At 50.1% G+C, this 19,018-nt stretch overlaps 8 protein-coding genes across 8 annotated transcripts; 4 read left to right on the top strand and 4 right to left on the bottom strand.

The window, feature by feature from the left end:
- Window positions 1-28: 28 nt before the first annotated feature.
- J4E82_003965 (uncharacterized protein) lies at window positions 29-1,213 on the bottom strand (the record flags this gene model as incomplete). The annotated part of the gene is made up of 3 exons (XM_051730248.1): window positions 29-193; window positions 271-831; window positions 884-1,213. The coding sequence occupies 3 exons, from the start codon at window positions 1,211-1,213 to the stop codon at window positions 29-31; spliced, it is 1,056 nt and encodes a 351-aa protein (XP_051589876.1).
- Window positions 1,214-3,893: 2,680 nt separating this feature from the next.
- J4E82_003964 (uncharacterized protein) lies at window positions 3,894-4,523 on the bottom strand (the record flags this gene model as incomplete). The annotated part of the gene is made up of 2 exons (XM_051730247.1): window positions 3,894-4,310; window positions 4,371-4,523. 2 exons carry the CDS (start codon window positions 4,521-4,523, stop codon window positions 3,894-3,896), a joined length of 570 nt encoding a protein of 189 aa, XP_051589875.1.
- Window positions 4,524-6,114: 1,591 nt separating this feature from the next.
- Window positions 6,115-7,350, top strand: J4E82_003963 (uncharacterized protein; the record flags this gene model as incomplete). The annotated part of the gene is made up of 3 exons (XM_051730246.1): window positions 6,115-6,427; window positions 6,478-6,557; window positions 6,607-7,350. 3 exons carry the CDS (start codon window positions 6,115-6,117, stop codon window positions 7,348-7,350), a joined length of 1,137 nt encoding a protein of 378 aa, XP_051589874.1.
- A 101-nt stretch (window positions 7,351-7,451) lies between these two features.
- Window positions 7,452-8,615, top strand: J4E82_003962 (uncharacterized protein; the record flags this gene model as incomplete). Its single annotated transcript, XM_051730245.1, has 3 exons — window positions 7,452-7,527; window positions 7,589-8,448; window positions 8,499-8,615. The coding sequence occupies 3 exons, from the start codon at window positions 7,452-7,454 to the stop codon at window positions 8,613-8,615; spliced, it is 1,053 nt and encodes a 350-aa protein (XP_051589873.1).
- Window positions 8,616-8,967: 352 nt separating this feature from the next.
- Window positions 8,968-10,290, top strand: J4E82_003961 (uncharacterized protein; the record flags this gene model as incomplete). The annotated part of the gene is made up of 1 exon (XM_051730244.1): window positions 8,968-10,290. One exon carries the CDS (start codon window positions 8,968-8,970, stop codon window positions 10,288-10,290), a length of 1,323 nt encoding a protein of 440 aa, XP_051589872.1.
- Window positions 10,291-11,572: 1,282 nt separating this feature from the next.
- On the top strand, window positions 11,573-13,502 carry J4E82_003960 (uncharacterized protein; the record flags this gene model as incomplete). Its single annotated transcript, XM_051730243.1, has 3 exons — window positions 11,573-11,671; window positions 11,729-12,094; window positions 12,159-13,502. 3 exons carry the CDS (start codon window positions 11,573-11,575, stop codon window positions 13,500-13,502), a joined length of 1,809 nt encoding a protein of 602 aa, XP_051589871.1.
- A 2,070-nt stretch (window positions 13,503-15,572) lies between these two features.
- On the bottom strand, window positions 15,573-17,148 carry J4E82_003959 (uncharacterized protein; the record flags this gene model as incomplete). The annotated part of the gene is made up of 3 exons (XM_051730242.1): window positions 15,573-16,029; window positions 16,087-16,446; window positions 16,508-17,148. 3 exons carry the CDS (start codon window positions 17,146-17,148, stop codon window positions 15,573-15,575), a joined length of 1,458 nt encoding a protein of 485 aa, XP_051589870.1.
- Window positions 17,149-18,033: 885 nt separating this feature from the next.
- ALG3_1 (dolichyl-P-Man:Man(5)GlcNAc(2)-PP-dolichol alpha-1,3-mannosyltransferase) lies at window positions 18,034-18,939 on the bottom strand (the record flags this gene model as incomplete). Its single annotated transcript, XM_051730241.1, has 2 exons — window positions 18,034-18,582; window positions 18,637-18,939. The coding sequence occupies 2 exons, from the start codon at window positions 18,937-18,939 to the stop codon at window positions 18,034-18,036; spliced, it is 852 nt and encodes a 283-aa protein (XP_051589869.1).
- Window positions 18,940-19,018: the final 79 nt, after the last annotated feature.

Genomic DNA, 19,018 nt, shown 5'->3' with positions numbered 1-19,018 from the left:
GCGGCCAGTGTCGATATCACGCCTGTGATTACGTCTCACTGACGCGCCACACAAGGCGTTCCATACTCACGTCTTTACGTCTCAGCATGTCCATCGCATTTTGTGCTCTCTCCAGCAGTGTCGCACCATCTATCATCCTTTGCTTCTGTGGTGTCACGACACCGGCCTTCAACATAGCGGGCATGATGTCGGGCTGAAGATGGTGCTTGAAGTACTCATTCTGTGTGCTGTTAGCAGTGCGCTCCTGAGCAACGGACCAACTATACTCACGTTTAGGTAGAAGTGCGTTCGCACGCCCCTGACGTCGACACCATCGCTCCACTCTGCCACTTTGCCCACATCCATCTCATATTCTGGATCCTGCGTCTCGGTTGAATCGCGCAATATCACCGGTAGCAGTATTGCAACCTTCGATCTAGGTTTCGCGATCTTGGCGATTGGTGCGATGCTACCGCTCTGGCTGCCGATGCAGTCATAAATCAAAGGAATGCCCTCGTCACCACCAGCGTTTGAAATGCATGCAACAACATCTGCACTATTGTAATCGAATACTTGGGTTGCACCAAGGTTGCGTAGTTTCTCGTGGTGCTTTCGAGACGCCGTTGTCAGGATGTTCCTATAGCCGTAGTAGTGCAAAATCTGGATGGCGAACTGGCCGACGGACGAGGAGCCACCCCAGATTAATATCGGTACATCAACATTACCTGGCACATAAGACTCGTTCTTTGGCCAGGGCATTTCGAGAGCCAGATCGGCTGTGAAGGAATGGAATACTGTCACGAAGTTGTTGGGTAACGTTACAGCTTCGGCCAGAGTGAAACCGTCTGGTAACTACAATATGTCAGCATCAGCCTAATCAACCGGGAGACTCAACACTATCTACCTTCGCCAAGAGCCATTCGTCTGTTGTGCAGAATTCTTGATGAGCCTTTTCTACTTGAGTCCTCCAGGTGAAGCCGAAGACCTTATCCCCAACTTGTAGTCTCTTAGCATCTGGCCCCAATTCGACTACTGTACCAGCTACACTGTCACCAAGAACTTGGGGATGCTTCACGAGCAAAGCGCCATCGTTCTGATGAAGGTCCAAGGGCGTAGAAGCTGTCCACTCGACACGGACACGGACTTGCTGCTCTACTGGAGTAGCAGTAGGAACTTGGATTATGCCAAGACGTGCTTTCTTGGCTACTGTCGCAACTGCAGAGTGTGTAGACATCGTAAGATAATATTAAGAGTTGACGCTGCGCGAAGCACAAAGAGCAACAAGTGATGATCAAGGAGGTAGGACCGAGTGGATATGTTCTCATGTATCTCAGCTCCCTCGTGCTGCAATTTATACCCGTTTGCGGTGTTCATATGTGCGTCCAACATTACAAATGCTCGTGGTAGATGAACGCGCTAGCAAATATTTCCACATTCGGGTTAGATCCTCACCTGGCCAGTCTTTGATCACATGAATCATGACAGACCAAGAAAAAAATGCATAAACATAGCTATAATTATGGTTCTGTAATTCAACCGTCGTTTTCAGAGTGAAGAAGGCTTTAGCGCATGTAATGCTACCGCATTGCTTTGTTCCCCATTACAACCTAGTGTATTGTATCCTGCGAGATTGGCGCCGTCCAGCTACCATGGTACAGCGAACCCGCTATGTTTACAGTACTTCTGGTTCGTGGACAGTTTCTGTCTTAGATATAGTATGCTCTATCGGAATTATGAGTGGCTCGTCTGCTCAGTACCATTTCAACACCAGTGATGAAGTGGTCGATAAAACATGGTACAGCCGGTTCGCTTACGCGAATTGACCATCAAAGGCCTATACAGCATCCAAAGGTTCTGAGTACAAAAATCGGGAACGTTGTCATCGCGCACTGTCTCTCTCTATTCACATCTAACATGAGCGTTCAACGAGAACAAAGTCAGACTATATAGGTATCTTGCCAAAGACACATTTTCTCACAAGACACCGTACCCACAACGACGACGACGACGACGACGACGACAACAGCAACAACAACAGCTATGAGATACTTCGCATATCCCTTCCCTGTTCAAGGAAACGCATATTCTCGCATAACCGAAAGCCGCCGTAACGACATCACGATTGGGCTTCAAAGCTCCGAAAGGATCTCTAGCCGCACATCTCGCCAACCACCCACCAAAGAGAGTGACGATACGTACATCCAGCGTATTGAAGAGAAACACGCCAATACAGTAGATAAATCAGACCCCAAGCGCGGCGATTTCGAACGAGCGATCTCCAAGAAATTGAAGGGATTGGCAAAAAAGACATTCCAAGCTTTTTGCAAAAAGCCAAAGAACACCATCCAAGCTACAAACCCGGGACATAAAGCCAATGCATATGGCCAGTACTCACAGCCATATGTTTTCTGGTAAATAAGAAGGTCAATGTCCTTATTGGCTCAAAGATTATTTGTTGCCGAACGCCACATACTGCTACTCCTCATATGGTATCTTGGAGGTAGCAACTATTTGGGATTAGCGTGCGGTATTTCTCTACAACACAACACTACCTGGGTATTGTCGAAGGATTCCTCAATGCCGCGTTTGAGGGATATATGAGTTCAGGAATAGCGACCCCTTGTACGCTCATGTACTGGTGTCGGTCTTTCGCATTTCTTCTTCGCACTGCGCGGGTATGGACCTATCACTTCGACATCTATACGGCAATCATGAATACGTTTACCATCAGATAAGCGAAGAAGAAGATTCCAGAAGCGACTATGCTTTCGTCACATCTGATGACGATCAAACCTTCAGCCGCACGGGGATACCCAGCGAGAATCGCACAGCACCCAAACCATTACAAAGGGTCAGAGGAGCGCCTCGAAGACACGTATATGCTGATAAAGAGACACAAACAACACCAAATTTGCAACAAAAATCGCCATACACTACCTCAGCATACGCGTCATCAACCTACTCAACCTCTACCATGCAAACCTCCTTAGATACCATCCATACTGAGCCTAGCACCTGTCATGGAATCCGCCCAACAGATTCCAGACCGTCCAAACCCTCCGAAGCATGCCCCATGACGGACAGCGCTATCGAACTCCACACTCTCACACCCGCCTACCCTCATCGTTACCCGCCTGGCATCGTTGTCATCAAGACGCTCGACGAACAAGGCATCGAAGTTTTCGAAGAAACAGATCTCACGCATCGAAATGCTCTCTTCATAGACCTCAAGCCCACTGTAGCCACAAAGGTTGAGCTTACTGGTGTTGTGCAAAGAACAGGGAGAGCTGGGTTGATGGAGAGAGCTTTGGGGAGGATTGTTGACGCACTGGCAAGAGATGAAGATGACAGATGACTTGAGGAAGAAACAGAGCACCCAAGACCTATGGCCTGATAGTGGCGTTAGAGCCACATGCACGACGCATCGTTACGTTGCGTCAACGTTGCCGCTGCAATACTATTCAGCAGTCACCTTCGGTTACTCAACACTCATGACCAACTCAACAGAAACAGACACGCTCGGCTAGTTGACTGTATCCGCGGTCATTAAACAGGCGACGAGAAATAATCCAAAACTGGAAGCTGAGATATGGTTGATTGCTTAAGGACTCTCGCTGTGAGCTGGTTAACGTTGAGGACGGGGCTATCAAGAGATGCATACATCAAACTGCCAGCCTACTAAGGATGGATAGACGTAAGTTTCATATTGGTGGAACGTTCTCGCGGTGACCTTTGATCGTGGTCGGGACGAAATATTGGTATGAAAAGGAGCGCAGCTTATGGAACGCGTTGGTTCTTTTATGTTGAGGATAGCCCAAAACATCACTGACAACTCCATTCACACGCCCTTCGCCTTCCTCCAACTACAATTTGGTACCAATTATCAAATCATTCGCCATATGGTTTCTTGCAGCTCAGATGTGCATTTCCAGCACGACGCCGTGTGGGCCTCCATCCTCAACACCGTAGTTTAGCTCGAACCAGTAGACGTCCAAATATCTCTTGCTAGCAGGATGAATTACGAATTGCGCTACATTTCCTTTGGGGCACGAGAACCACTTGCTGACAACCTCCGTTGCGCCGTTCATAGACAGCACGTATGTATCGTAGTGCTCGGTTATGGCTGGCTTGTTGTTCCAGGTAGTGCCGCCGTTGACAAGCTTGGGTTCGATGCGTGAGATGTTGATGGCGAAAGGTGCTTCACCTTTGAGGCTGAGCGGAGCATTCTTAAAGGTGTCAGTGTTGATGAGGAATCGGAGGCGACAGATATCTGCGGCGTTGTCGGGGACATCGTAGTTGACGGCTGTCCATTGCTCATCAAGGGATCTGTCCTGGTAGAGGTAAGTATGATCCAGACGATTGCGTGTGTGTGTATTTTTGTTAACACGTACGTCGTAGCTGACGGTCGCGTTGTTCTGGGTCGGAAAAGCGGTATCTGGCTGAGACTTCTTGAGAGGCAGAAGCATGTGCGGGAATTGCGTGTCAAGCAGGGTCGCAAAAGCTGGTAGGCCAAACACGACGAGAAGGAGAGCGGAGACACGCATGTTGGATATATGAGAAGTGATGAAGGCTGTTGGTTTGTTGGAGTTGGAGCTGCTGATACTGAGATATGGATGCTTCACTGTTGGTGTTCTTATATCTGACAGTGAAGCACAACAAGGCTCGCGTTGTAACACTTGCCTGGCGATCCAGAAGTCAACATCAAGTTCGTGACGCCCTTGACTAGGTTCTTGTAAGACGTAAGCAAATGTCTACAAACAGAACGGAACTTGCACTCGCTGCAGCCAAGGAAGCAGCGAACAGCGTCACAACGACCAACTTTGATGCGGCGAATGATCAATGATACAAGGGTCAATACAAGTCCCGGTAACACAAATACATGCTCAATGTGCTCAACAATGCAGCGATGAATCAACTTTTTCCAAAAAAAAAACAAGGTGTGATGCAGCTGTCATTCGCGTATCGGTACAGTGCGCTAGGATTGAGAGCCAAAGTACAGGTAGTTCTAAGGTACCAAACGGGTAGTTGCAGGAATCGCATGACTCATTTGATAATTTGTCGAATTAATTAGCTTCTGCTCATAATTTCAACAAGTAAACTCAGGTTTTGTGATAAAACAAGTCATGTACTATGTTGCGGAGCATCAGCGGCTAGGCATACACTCTGCCTTGTTGTGAACAACTGTGAAGTTTGGTATCACGATACGTCCAGTCTTCTCGAAGTATCAAATAAGCCGTGCTACCTGAAGCCAAATGTCAGGAACAACAACGGAATGCGATGACGTAAAAGCGCGTGATGTGGATGTCAGTGCTCATGACACAACTCCTGAACTTTCATCACACCGCTGTGTCTCAAAGTTTGGCGGCGTTGAGACTGTAGTCGAGTTGTGACTTTGGAATGATATGTTTGAAGTCATGTTCTCGATCGCAACAAGATGCGTGTAGCTTGTGTACTAGCATAACCCTTTTTTGGCGCTATCCTTGGATGAGGATGTATAGCCAATGCTCCACCGAGCATGCCACAAGTTGTAAAACTGAAGAAGAACTGTGTCGACGCGTACAAACACGTGTTATGCCTACACAAGATGATAAGTGAGTATTGCCTGCGCCCACAAGCATCGGATCTGAAAAGTGCTATCGACAAAGGATCAGAGTATTCGGGACCGACCAGCTTGTCTGGGGCCAGCCCCACTATCTTCGGAAGATATACAGCTGAAGAAGATTATGACCTAGTGTGATCGTCACAGTAGTAGCCAGCCTCTGATAACCAGCGGCTCGTTGTGGAGCTATTACATAGAGTGCCTTGGATACGTGAGATATTGGTAAGATGTTAACGTGATACGAAGAGGAGAAAGCCAGAAGCAAGTAGCTGCTCGTGTATAAGGCTACGTGTTACACATTGAATTTGTGTTTGGATCCGACCACGTTCAAGAGGAAAGGTGAAAGCATTGGGAAGTGGAGAGGTTGGGGGTGACGTAGCGGTCCGGCGATGCAGCGGCTTTGGGGTCTCGGCCAATGACGCCGTCGTCATTCCTCAGCGTTATGGCATCGCACATGTAGCCTGAGCATCGCACTCAACAGCCAACTGTACGCGTTGTAATCTCACCAACTCGATGACGGCTTTGAGCTTGCCAGCATGGCATCCTTCTCAAGATTGCGACCCGCCTTGAAGCGCGGTGCGGCCAGACTCGCCGCCCCTCATGTCCAACACGTCTCTTTCCGACGAAGCCTCTACCTCGCGCCGCCATACCTGCTCGACGACTACATACCGCGTTACCAACTTTTGTCCTCGGTAGACGCCGCGAAGAAACGATCCCTGGCGTACGCGCATTTGCGCGAATGTAACCTGTGTCCTCGGCTTTGCGGTGTCAACCGCTATGAGACGACGGGTGTATGCCTGATAGGAGCCGAGACTGTGAAGGTGAATACCATCGCTCCTCATTTTGGCGGTAGGTCGAAGCTGTCGAAGCCCGGGATTGCGCGCGCTAACGTGGACCAGAGGAGCCCTGTTTCCAGGGACACAACGGCTCTGGATCAGTTTTTTTCTCTGGGTGCAACCTGAGATGCGTCTTCTGCCAGGTAAACGCCTCTTATTCCATGGTCATATGTGCGCTAAATCTATATCTAGAACCACGACATAGCACACCAGCGCAATGGTTTCGATCTTACGCCCGAGGAGCTTGCCGAGTGGTTCATGAAGCTGCAGGACGTGGGCCGGGTACACAACATCAACCTCGTTACACCCGAGCATGTCGCACCCCAGGTTTGCTTGGCCATCCTGCACGCGCGTGAGCTCGGTCTGCACATACCCATCATTTACAACACGTCATCGTTTGATTCGCTGGAGAGCATCCAGTTAATGAATGGCCTGGTTGACATTTACCTTCCCGACTTTAAGGTCTGGAGTGACAAGACAAGCCGGCAGTTGCTCAAGGCCGACGGCTACACAAAGGTGGCTATGCAAAGCATCAAGGCTATGCACGACCAGGTCGGCGACCTCTGCTTCACCGCAGACGGTATTGCCAAAAAGGGAGTACTTGTGCGCCACCTGGTCATGCCGGGGAAAGAGGACGAGGGTAGGGAGATCATGAGATGGCTTGCGGACAATGTGAGCAAAGACATCATGGTTCACATTATGGAACAGTATTTCCCGAGAGCCCATGTGGGTAAGGAGCGGCGTGGCCGTGCAGGTCAAGATGTCGTTGAGCCAGGCGGTGCTGAAGCATCGGCTTCGACCAAAAAAGACATAAGGTATTCGGACATCAATCGTCCTGTAGACTTGAATGAGGTAGCTTCAGTCAAGAAAGCCGCTGAAGAAGCTGGCCTTTGGAGGTTTGTCGAAGCATCGAGGCATGGCGGCTTCAACATCTGAGGTGGCCTTTGATGCACAACCTGCTTCTCTTGGCAGATGTCATTGGCAAGTCTTTCTTCTGTCACTGCATGCTGTTGCTCACATAGGCTGCGAGCTGCACCATGAGGAAGGCACGAGTCGAGGATTCTCACCCACAGCTGCCGTTCGCAGGTCGCGCTTGCTTCAAACACAACTCAAGTATGTTATCGCCTAGAATCGATCGAGAACTCCATCACCTCACACAACACTGCAAACACAGAACAGCATATTGATTTGTGCATTACTATGAGACCCTCCGACATCATGGACAGCATTGCCGACATGGAACGAATCGTCCATGACCTCAAGGTTGACCGAGACACTTGGCAGGCCGTGGCGCTCCAATACAAAGAGGCTTTCGAGACGCAATCAAACCGCCTGCAACAATTACAGGACGTATGTTTTGCCGCGCAAGCTGAACTAGAGAACGAGCGCGCTCAACGTCAACGACTTCGGGTAGTTTCTGATGGGCGCGACAACCACCGCCCTACATCCCTCGATGGTGTTGAAGATCTTGAAGTTAATTTCACTTTTGGTACAGCTGCAGTGTATGCACCAATCAGGACTGAGCATCTTCAACTACGTTTGTCTTCAGAGGACTGCACCAACCCTTTGTTCGAACACGTGCAGGAGTGCATTACCCAGCGGAACTACGGCACTGCTTTGGTCGAGGTCGAGCGTCTTTTACGCGGCCCGCTTAGCTGCAAAGCCCGCGCCGAAGGCTTGCTCCTAAAGAGCAACATCCTACGCGCTTCAGGACCCGATGCGCTCCTCGATGCGCTAGCTACGTGTAGCGAAGCCGTAGATCTATGCGATCGTCTCTCCGAACTCCAGGACTTCTTACCTAGGATACGATTTCAGCGCAGCCTATTATGTTACGAGCTACGTCTACTGCACCAAGCCCGAGAAGCCTTCAGTACCATCAGTGACAACGAACTACTTCCTGCTAAAGCCGGCGAGCTTTCAAAGTCTTACGATGATGACCAGCATCTGCTGCGCTGTACCAAGCGTCGGTCGGGCTTTGATGAGAGTCGCACTATGGAAGGCTTGCTCGCTCAACTGGAAGATAAGAATGCAGAGGTTTTAGGGCCCTAGGATTAAATGACTTTCGGCACGCTGATCTTCCCTAGAATAAACGCAGACGTACGAGTGCGCAACTTAGGCAGCGCGCCGCCGCAAAAGCGAGACGAGTGTCTTTACCCTACCGCTGGGTTAAGTCAACGAGCGACGGACCTCACCGAGAGTAACGTCCTGTAATCGTACTAGTCTATCATGACGAGAAGGCAAGGTAGACGCCACGAATAGCTAGGCGTGTGGTGAGCTTCACCACCAGGGCTCCCTTGGTGAGGTGCATCTCATTGTTCGTACATTGAATGTTTTCAACCATTGCGTTGGGTATCCCGGCAGTCTTTGTCGCAATTGCCCTCTGTCGCGCAAGGCTGCATACCACGAACAAAGACGTCTTAGCATGTGTTGGACCAGGTGACTGCGCACTCAAATAACGTATTTATCTTATCTAAACTGCTTCGCCAGTAATGTGTCACAACACCAAATTATCAGGAAGTCTTGCAATTTCGTCTCCCGACTGATGAGTTCGAAATGTCTATACATGCTATACTATCGCCGGGCGTGTGTCCCTCTCCTGGTGAGCTTCCCCAGCACAACGAATCTCTCATTGAGGATGTTCGCGCATTCATCAGCGATTTGCCTTTCCCAGAAGTGCAAAGTCGACCTTGGGATCGCGCGTCACCATCGATTTTGTCTTTTCAAGAAGATGAAGACGTTATTGGCATCGATGGCACAACGGAAAAGTCCACCCTTGACGGTATTCCTACCGAATTGACAGAGCATGATGGATATAGGAATCGCATGCGAATGGTTCAATGTCAACTATACCTGTTGCGTTGCGAGGTCTTACAGTCTAGAGCTAATGCTGTCGAACCAAAACCGTGGACTCATTGTCCAAATTTATCCACACCCAACCACTATCGCGATATTCTGAAGTGTGCCAGGTACGCGCAACGTCTGGCTGAAGCAATATCCAACTACGACTTACAAGCACGCTCCAAATACTGGTATGGACGAGGATGTGCTGGTTTAGGCGATTGGGAGTCCGCTATAAGCCATTTCGCAGCTGCTCTGAAGCTGCATGTACCGAACAGCAAACCACGTAACCGTATGCGTCGGCAGAGAAGTGCGCTGAGATTCAAGAAGCATGATGCTAAGTTCCTTTTGCGAAGTGTAATACGCCACTATGACTTATGTACCCAGAAAAGGAAAGATGCGTGTAAGACTGCTCATACGCGGGAAGAGGACTCCGGCCACATCGGAGAGTCTGGCGTTGGAGCGCCTACGGAATCATCTTGGATGCCGTATTATGAAAACATGGTTCATCGCTCAAGGGAGAAGTCGACAACCGGGAAGCAGTCAACGCTCGATCAACTTCTCTTGGGCAAATCTGCGCCCATCCTCGACGAAGAAGTCGTTCTCACTGAAGAAGAGATCATTGCTATCAAGAAGAGACTGAAACTGAATGACGGCAAACGAGAAGTTCGAAAGATCTTCGACGCGAAAGAGTGGCTGTATATCCTGCGCGGTGATAACATTGAGCGCAACAGTGTTGACAGTCAAGATACAGTGTCTGACACCGTTCAAAGCCGTCACAGCGAGCCATCTCAGGCACCATCACCAGCTTCTATCATCACGCCACCACAATCCTCACCCAGCATTCCACATAATCTAGGCGCTGAAATGGATTGCGCAGGCTACGACAGTGGCAGCGCGACACCGTCGCTCTTCGAAAGTCCAAGGTCGCCCTTGTTGAACGGAACCAATAAAACAGCGCCGCCACCAATGGTGGACGTCCAAAGCTGTCGCGACGTAGCATCACCGCTCATAAGTTCAAGCTCACAAGGATGCTAGGATTGGTGAAGCTGTGCAAATCTCGTTCGACTCGATGGGTCCAGAGATGGAGAAGCATTGACATGAGGAAGAGTGAGGAAGGGTCAAGTCTGACATCGATACACAGGCTGTTGATATTGAGAATGTTGTGGGTACGCCTGTTAGTGAGATGGTAGTGGTACTCCAGCGAGTAGGGCTGGTGATAGGTGACTTTTTGCGTAATAATTGAAAGGATGGTATAAGAGTGTTTGTCCAATTCACAATAGTACATTGGCCACGTTAGAAGCATCGACTGAGTGTTTCAATGTCACAGAACCATGGCACTGTGGTGAAGATGGACCTCCGTGGACTTGTACGCCGTTTTGAAACATCATTGTATCACAAACATGAGCCCATTCGCGTAAAGAAACTCGTCGGGCGTATACTTGTCTGCATTCCATGACCGGGGTGAGTATTTGTTCTGCCGCATTGGGTCGAACCGGAGGGCTTGTCCTTGCTAATCCGCTACGTGCCGCTTGCAGCTGCGACTCCACAGCACTCACGCTTGGCCCGCTTGCGGATCCCACTGAACTGCACAAATTAGCCAACCCGCGATCTCACCGTGCTTGCCAGGTGTTCATGAGGACAATAGGTTCGCGATTTGGTGTCATCTGGTAGATAAAATTGTCAAAAGAAAGAAGCTTGTACTAGAAGTGTCATGAGCACAATGAATAAGCTATCAAGAGGAGTATAGTCAACGTAGTTGACCCACGAAACTCAAGGGAATCTGTCGGGGCGAGGATGAAATATGGATGTACTTTGGCAGTTTTTCCGGTCAGCGCCTTGGTTCCGCTGGTAAGAACCCCTACCTGCATGAGCGATATGCAGATACGTGCCGTCGGCTATACTGATGCGTGATGCTGGCCAATAAAAGGACTAGGATCATCCTCTTAGATCATTATTACTCGCTGTACAAGATGCCCTGCAATCTAAAACGCCGACGTCGAGCACCTTCTAGAGATAACCTTAGCACGACAAAGAACTTCCCGTTGCTTCGCTCGGCTATCGTGTTCGGTCGATGCTGAATCCTCTACACGGCGACCCGCATTGGCTCGATGGGTATGAGAGGTGGACCCTTTGAATCGTGGGTAATGTGGGCCCTGCTATAGTTGTTTGCACTGCATAGTATTCCCCAGATCTTTGGCCCTAAATAATGCCCCAGCAGCCATTCATATTCCGTTGTTAAGGTCTTCTATCTCAACACAACCACCACACAGGAGGCTCATTGCAACTACGCTCCTCGTATCCTGAAATTAAATCGTCCATGCGGCTCATCTTGAATCTTTTTCTCACAGCTGTGCTGGGTCTTGTACCTGCGGCCAGTGCGACACCATGTCAGGTGCCTGATGTCAGCTTCGACTTCGTATGTCTTTTCCCAAACATGATTGCATACCCAAGACTAAGCTGAGGCTTTGTCAAGATAATCATCGGAGGTGGAACAGCTGGCCTTGCACTGGCCTCCCGACTCAGCAAGGCCCTGCCAAGTCATTGTGTTTTGGTAATCGAAGCTGGCCCGGATGGACGCCACGAGCAACGAATTTATATACCCGGGTTAAGAGGTTCGACCTTTGGCTCCTCTTATGATTGGAGTCTCCCAACTGTGCCACAGGCTGCAGCAAACAATCGGACTATAGGTCACAACTGTGGTAAGGTCCTAGGAGGCACCTCGGCCCTGAATCTGCTTGTCTGGAACCGTGCCACTGTCAAGGAATACGATGCGTGGGAAGAGCTTGGGAACCCGGGGTGGGGGTGGCAGAATATGTATCCAAGTATGCTGAAAACCGAGGTAAGTCGTAGTCGTACAAAACGTGTGTGAAACATTCACTAAGTTCGCACTTTCGCATCTGCAGAACTTTCAACGCCAAAATGGCACCGCACAGTACGGCGTCGACGGTGTTGGATATGGCGGCCCAATCCAAGTCGCTCTGACCGAAAATCCACCGCCCCAACTCCAAGCTTGTATCCCAACTCTGACCAGTCTTGGACTGCAAGAGAACCTTGAATCGTTGAATGGCAACAACCTTGGTGTCATGTACCAGCCGGCCACGTATCGCGCGTCCAATCACACACGGTCCTACTCAGTTGATTATATTCCAGAAGCTGGCGATAACCTGGCTTTCATGTTTAACACTACCGTTCACAGAGTGCAGCTCAACACGAAAGGGTCGAAGGCGACTGGTGTCGTGCTCATGAACGGCACATTAGTGAAAGCCAGGAGGGAAGTAATTGTCGCAGCCGGGAGTTTACTTTCGCCAAAGATACTGGAACTTTCCGGAATAGGTCAGAGAACCGTGTTGAACGACGCTGGTATCAAGCAAGTTATCGAACTCCCTGGGGTTGGCGAAAACTTACAGGATCATCTTCGAATCCAAACAACATACGAACTCAAACCCGATGTACTTGGGGTAGATGTTCTGAAATACAACACGACATTGGCAGCTATTGAGTTGGAACGTTGGAAACGTGGCCAGCCATCTTTGTACCAATACGCTGGTAGTTGTTATGGCTTTCTGAAGTGGAAACAGGCTCTTGGCGACGACAGCAAGCTCGTCCAACTGGCGATGCAATCAGCGAACATGTCAAACCCTGTGGACCGAAAGAAGCTTGAGCTGCTCACTGGCCATGGATCTGGAGCGCCAGATATCGAGGTCGTATTCAGCGATGGTTATATTGGAACGACTGGATATCCAAAGAACGGTACAACTGGCTACGGTAAGCAGTATGTGACACTTCTTGCTGGAGTCCAGCACCCATTCGCCAGAGGATCGGTACACATCAATGGATCTGACCCTCTGAACAAGCCCCTAGTGAACCCGAGATATCTAAGTACATCCTATGATCTGGAGGCTTTGATATCAGCAGCAAAGTATACGCGAAGAATGGCTAAGACTGCTCCTTTCAAGAACGTCTGGGTTTCCGAATTCGACCCTGGTATGGACACCGAAACGAACGCAGAGTGGGAGATGTACATCAGGGATAACGTATTTACATTCTACCATCCACTAGGTACTTGTGCGATGTTGCCGAAGAAAGACGGTGGCGTGGTTGACCCAAAACTGAGAGTTTATGGCGTGGGGAATCTCCGGGTTGTGGACGCGAGCGTAATTCCGATGATCATCTCTGCACACATCCAGACAGCCATCTATGGCATCGCAGAGCGGGCAGCGGAGATCATCACGGCGGAGTACCGCTGATGGGAAGGCTCCGGAGTCGCGATGGATAGAACGCGAGGAAGGCTGGCACATGCAGAATCAAGTCCGGCAAGGCTTAGCCTCATTCGTGTTAGCGAACCTCAGGAGCGTGTCGTAGCGCGTCGCGACATGATAGCGTCGTGTCGTCATTCTGCTATGCTCATCTGTTTTGATGGTAACCATATCTAGACACCTGTGTACAGCCACCTTCTTGCGCGCGTGTCCTGCAAAGAGTCTCGATCTTGGACGCATGAAAAGTCTGTCGCTGATATCGAGTGTCTTCATCGACCGACTATGTCATTACTCCATCAGACCTGAGAAGGTAAAAAAGTACAGCCAGACAAGTGCACAAGATTGGTAATGCTGTTCCAGAGGCCAGTTATCTTCTCGTTTTTGTCCGTGCTGTGTGATCCAGCGTCCAAATGAATGACGCGTGATGGGAAGCTGAAACAATCAACTAGCCGAAGCCTCCTGTACCAGTGGTTCAATCAATATCGCGCAGAAACGTCTGAACCATACCACGCGTACGCCAACCCTGCCGACTTCCATTCCAACTCAACACTTTGCTATACATTACTCAAGAGGAGTGGCTCCTCGATTCAGGGCCATGATGGATGCGTAGAGCATCAACGTCAGTATGCCAGTTGCCTGATATATTCACAAGATGTCGTCAATAGCTGGTGATCGAGACGGGGCGGCGGTCACTTACTGCAAACACGACAGTGATAAGGCATGTTATGGGCATAGCAGTACCCATGTTCGGAGTACGCAGCTGCATACGCGTGGCGATAGTGCATTGGTGCAGTCACCTGCTGAGTCTGTGGAATCGGTGTTGCATACGTGGGGAAGTGGCCGTTTGCACGCGTTTGGGCAAGCACACGCTGATGGTGGTTCATTGTGGTGGTCAACATGGTGCCGTACACCCCCAATATGCCTTCGAGATCATCTGGTTGCATGTCTGATGTACGAAGCTGAAACGCGTTGTCGGCTTCTTGGCGTAGGGTTCGCATATTGAGAAGTTGGCCGACTGCCTCCCTACGTCTCGCGGCAATATAGGCTTTGTGCTGCTCAAGTGCTCGGACGCGATCAGCGACGTCGATAACGCTTCGTTCAAAATTCCTGAGATCCGCGTTCTCTTGCTCCAATCTGGAAATACGCTCTGCCTGCTCTTGCTGTATTTCTTGTACTGCTCGCAGCTGCGCTGCGAAACCCATAGGCACCATCATCTGACTGTGTCCTGGATTCGGGATCTGTGCAGGTTCCGGATGAGGTTGCAGTGGAAGATTCGGGCTTGTCATCGCTGAATGAGCGGCTTCTGCCGTATCTGACTGCATCTATGTGGCGTGTGGTCCTGAGGCTACTGCACGGAGAGTCAAGGTTGATCAGCGGGTGGCAGGCAGGCAGGGTTGGGGGTATGGTTGCTGATGCCGCAAGCGAACAAATTCCCGCAAACGGTTAGACAGTAGTGAGAGAGCCGAATGGTGGTAAAGTGCCTCAGTGGGCGATGAAAGGCGCACTGGTGGAGATGAATGGTGATTTTGGAGCACGGGAGACAGGGTATTGTATCGCGTCAGTTACGCGTTCAGTCCTACAACCACATAATAGCTACTCTCTATTCTCCCTAGGTATCTGAACTATTTTCTCCAGCTACTTTCACGCGTGCGTAGAGTTCACAGCATATCTAGATTACCAGTTTGCAAAGAGGTCTGAACGTCTACAAATACGATACTCGTTTCACGTCCTTTGCCTGTAATTACGCGCATGTCACTAGAAGGGCTTTGACAGCGGTGAATACATCTCTAGAATCACTTCGAAGCAAAAAGAAAGAATCTGAAGACCAATCTGGCCGTGATTGAGAGTGGCTGTGCTGGGGACAATAACTCGTGAATCCTGGTGTACGATTAGCTCCCGAAGCACAGTAAATAAGAGCGTGAGCAAAAGGCTTATTGCCATCTTCCGGAAATACACTTGAACACTTCGTTGGGTGATTATTTCTATAAAATACGTTCCACCAAATGGAATCGAAATGTTCTGTAGTCAAGGAGTAGGTGTTGAAACTTCCACTAACAACATTCACTCCAGGAAAAAAGTGGTCATACTCCTCGGCGGAATAATAGCCAGGAACATTGACCCATTGACTCCATAAGTCCCAACCAGCGTATTGTTGTGTTCATTGTCTGCTAGATATGCAGTCGCAACACCCAGAGCTAATTGACAGCCCCCGATACTTACCTCTACCTGCCTCTCAAAGTGCGCCTCGTTGATAACAGGGATAGCCAGCGTACCATTCGTGTTCTCGAACGCCGTGACCTTGAGGTTCTCCGCGGGACTGATGGCATCGATGCGAACCGATCCTGGGCGTGCGAAACGGAAGTAGCCGGCGAAAGCCCAGAGACGGCGAGAGACCTCAAAGGTATCGCCATCCAGGCGAACGAGAATGGCATCGCTACCGGTGGTATTTCCCGGGTTGTCTTGCGCACACCACCAGTGGAGGTATCCGGACGTGTCACTAAAGACGAAGGCTTGGTGCCTGTTCACAAGATTAGCATCGACTTGACGTTAGCGTTGGCTCATATATATTGCTTACATATAGATAGCCCATTGTAAACCCTCTGCAAGCTGACCTGTCGTATCCCAAGTCGTATTGAAGGAGCCGCTGCCGTCTGACCACTCCGTCTCCATATTGGGCTGACCTTGCGTATTGAAGGGCCGCTCTGGCATGCTTTGGTAGTTGTGCCATGTCGCTATATCGTAGTTCTTACCGCCACCAGCTTGGTCCAACTCGTAGAGGAGATTACGTTCTTGACGAGCACCAGTAGCATCGCAGCAAGATACCTGCAAGTCCTTGCGATACTTCTTGACGGTAGGATAGAGTACCTCCAGGAAGTCTGCAGCCTGATATCCGTCGGAGTCCATGCTAGCGTAAGTGACGGGATTGAAATCCGGTCTAGATGCAGGTGTACGAAGTCAGTGTATGTCCTGCGAGCGGTTCGTGGAGGGACACTTACTCGTTGTAAGCGCCTATCAAGCTAACATTGATACCCTTCTCTTCATACAGCCTGACGTATTCCACAAGGTAGTCAGCATATGCCTGTCGCCAGTCATGCGTACAATTGGTTCCGCGCACACCGCAGATCAGCCCGCCATTGATGTCAGTGGAATCGGTTTTGAAGCAACCCGGAGCAGACCAGGCGTCGGCGTAGATAAAAAGGTCCGGATTGGCGTTCATAGCTTGCTGTGTGAGTTTGAGTTGGCAACTGTCGGCTGTGGAATCGTTCATTCCTAGGCCTGAATAGTTGGCCGGTGCTGAAGGTGTCGATGGACAGCTACCAAGAATACCATCGGTAGGGCTCGAACCGACTCGGTTGCGTAGAACGGAAAGGCCTCCAAGGTTTTCGCTAAAAAGGTAATCGCTGACGAGTTGTTGGTTCGAGGGTGAAAGCCCTTGGGATCCGGTCTGATCACAGGCGACGCCGAAAGCTCCCGAACAGCCACCCCCAATCATGGTTTGATGTCGTATCGTAGCATCAACGGTAACCTTCACAGGAAGCTCGTCTTGTGTGTATGCCCATGGCACAGGAACATATTGGGCGCAGATCCCACTTGCATAAAGCAGTGGAAGAAGTGATGTCGCAGTCATCTTTGCCATCTCTGCATCAATATACTTATCTTGCTTGGAAGAAGTCCTGTCTGGTGACCCCTCTTATGACTTTTTCACGTCTTGCCAACCAGAAACCCCTAACACGGAAAGAGACGTTTTGAATCGCGTTCTCATGGATGACGACACGATGATTTGCGGCACACCTCAATTATCCAGCACGTACGGATCTAGGATAAACTCGCTACCGATATCACAACCTCTAGCGTATCGCTTTCACGGAGTGACGTGAGTACCCATCGGATCTTTGGATGTCAGTCCTCAAGTAGCGCTATGCGCTAGTCCACAATGTCGGAGAAGTGGGGCTCAAATCAAGCTTTACGGGATGTTTAGCGGGGTAAGGCCTGGAGATAAGCGTTGCCCGGCTGAACTACCAGGAAACATGGAGATATTAACCGGTGGATTGCTACCAGGCGGTTGGTATGATCGAAACAATTGGGATGCGCGGTCGAGCATGGGCCATCTGGAAGGTACACGACTAGGATTACGTACTTGGAATTAACCGACATGGAGGCTTTTGCAGGCTCATGAGATACCATAGCTAGTGTTGGGCTTCCAGCCCACTGGATACAAACTCCTTTCACATCTATTTTTGCATCATGTACTTGCGTCGAGATGGCGCCACTAATTTAGACAGCCGCTCAGGATACAGCTGATAGAGACCGCTTTCTCAAGTTACATAGCTCCTCGCCATTGTTGAGTAGTTCATCATGATTCGTTATTCCTTAGTCATTCTTACCTGCCTCAGCATTTTCTGATAATTTGCAAGATGGCGCTTGCGAAGAAACCTATGGCTCGAATGGTAAAAAAGACTAAGGTATCACCATGGCTGACTTGTTCTCTTTATCATCTCATGATGGCATCGAGATATTGCTCTTAAAGCTTAGACTTGATGGGCGCAAAGGTGCTTCCCTGTCCTCCCCCAAGAGCTTCAACAAGCTCATCGACCTTCTCCAGGATCCATGTACACCCTTCATCGCTAACCAACCATTTGATGCCCTCCTCTTCGCCAGCTTCAGGCTCTTGCTTCCAGGTGCCATCTTCCCAAGCCTTCCTTAGGCCAAAGACGTGGCTGAGCACTTGGGGTCCGACTCCTTGTTGCGCCCTCAAGCATGTGATGGCGATTAAGCTGGTTGTTATGCGGCCCACGGTGGCTCCTTCTCTGCGGGGAGGGTCGGTGAAGAGGCCACCGTATTCGTTGTTGATGATGAAGACGGGCAGATCGGGATGCGCGTCGCCGAGCTTGTGTTCGAGTTTTGTTTCTAGGGGGCGGTAGATGGCATCCCAGAGAGCGCGTCCGCGTTTGTTTATGTGTTCGATGTTAGAAGGGTCTGGGAAGCGCGTAGGTTTGGTGTTTAGGGAGGACGCGATTGACGAGGGGAGTTCGGCGCGGAAGGCGTTTAACATGTTGATGGTGCGCGGTATCTGCAACGAGTATGAGTACACGGCCTTATCTCACGCGTCAGGTCAAATGCTTACGCCATTGAAGCCGATGCACTTCAGACCGATCTCGCGCATGAATTCTGCTATCGCGACACCTTCACTCTCTGGTCTGGCGGTAGCTGAGCTGTTGTATAGGGCCATCATCGACTCGGGCGAGTTCATCGTCATGGTCGCGGCTGTAGAGATGCCGAGCCATGATGGTCGCCCAAGCTTGCGATCTGTGGCCTCTTGCTCTATCCGCTTGTATACAGCCTGTATCCTTGGTGGCGCTGGTACGGGGCCTGGGCGCGAATGCGCGGCGTTGATGAGCGACTTGAGTGTTGGTGATAGCTTCGACATGGTGACGCCAATGCGAGCGCGAGGACCACGATAACAAAAATCAACTGATGACAACTACTACAGAAGCAACAAATGCAAC

This window comes from Alternaria postmessia (genome assembly GCF_024291825.1).
Source record: "Alternaria postmessia strain BMP 2775 chromosome Unknown scaffold_18, whole genome shotgun sequence".
Lineage (NCBI taxonomy): Eukaryota > Fungi > Ascomycota > Dothideomycetes > Pleosporales > Pleosporaceae > Alternaria > Alternaria postmessia.
This window is presented reverse-complemented; position numbering and strand designations above follow the sequence as displayed.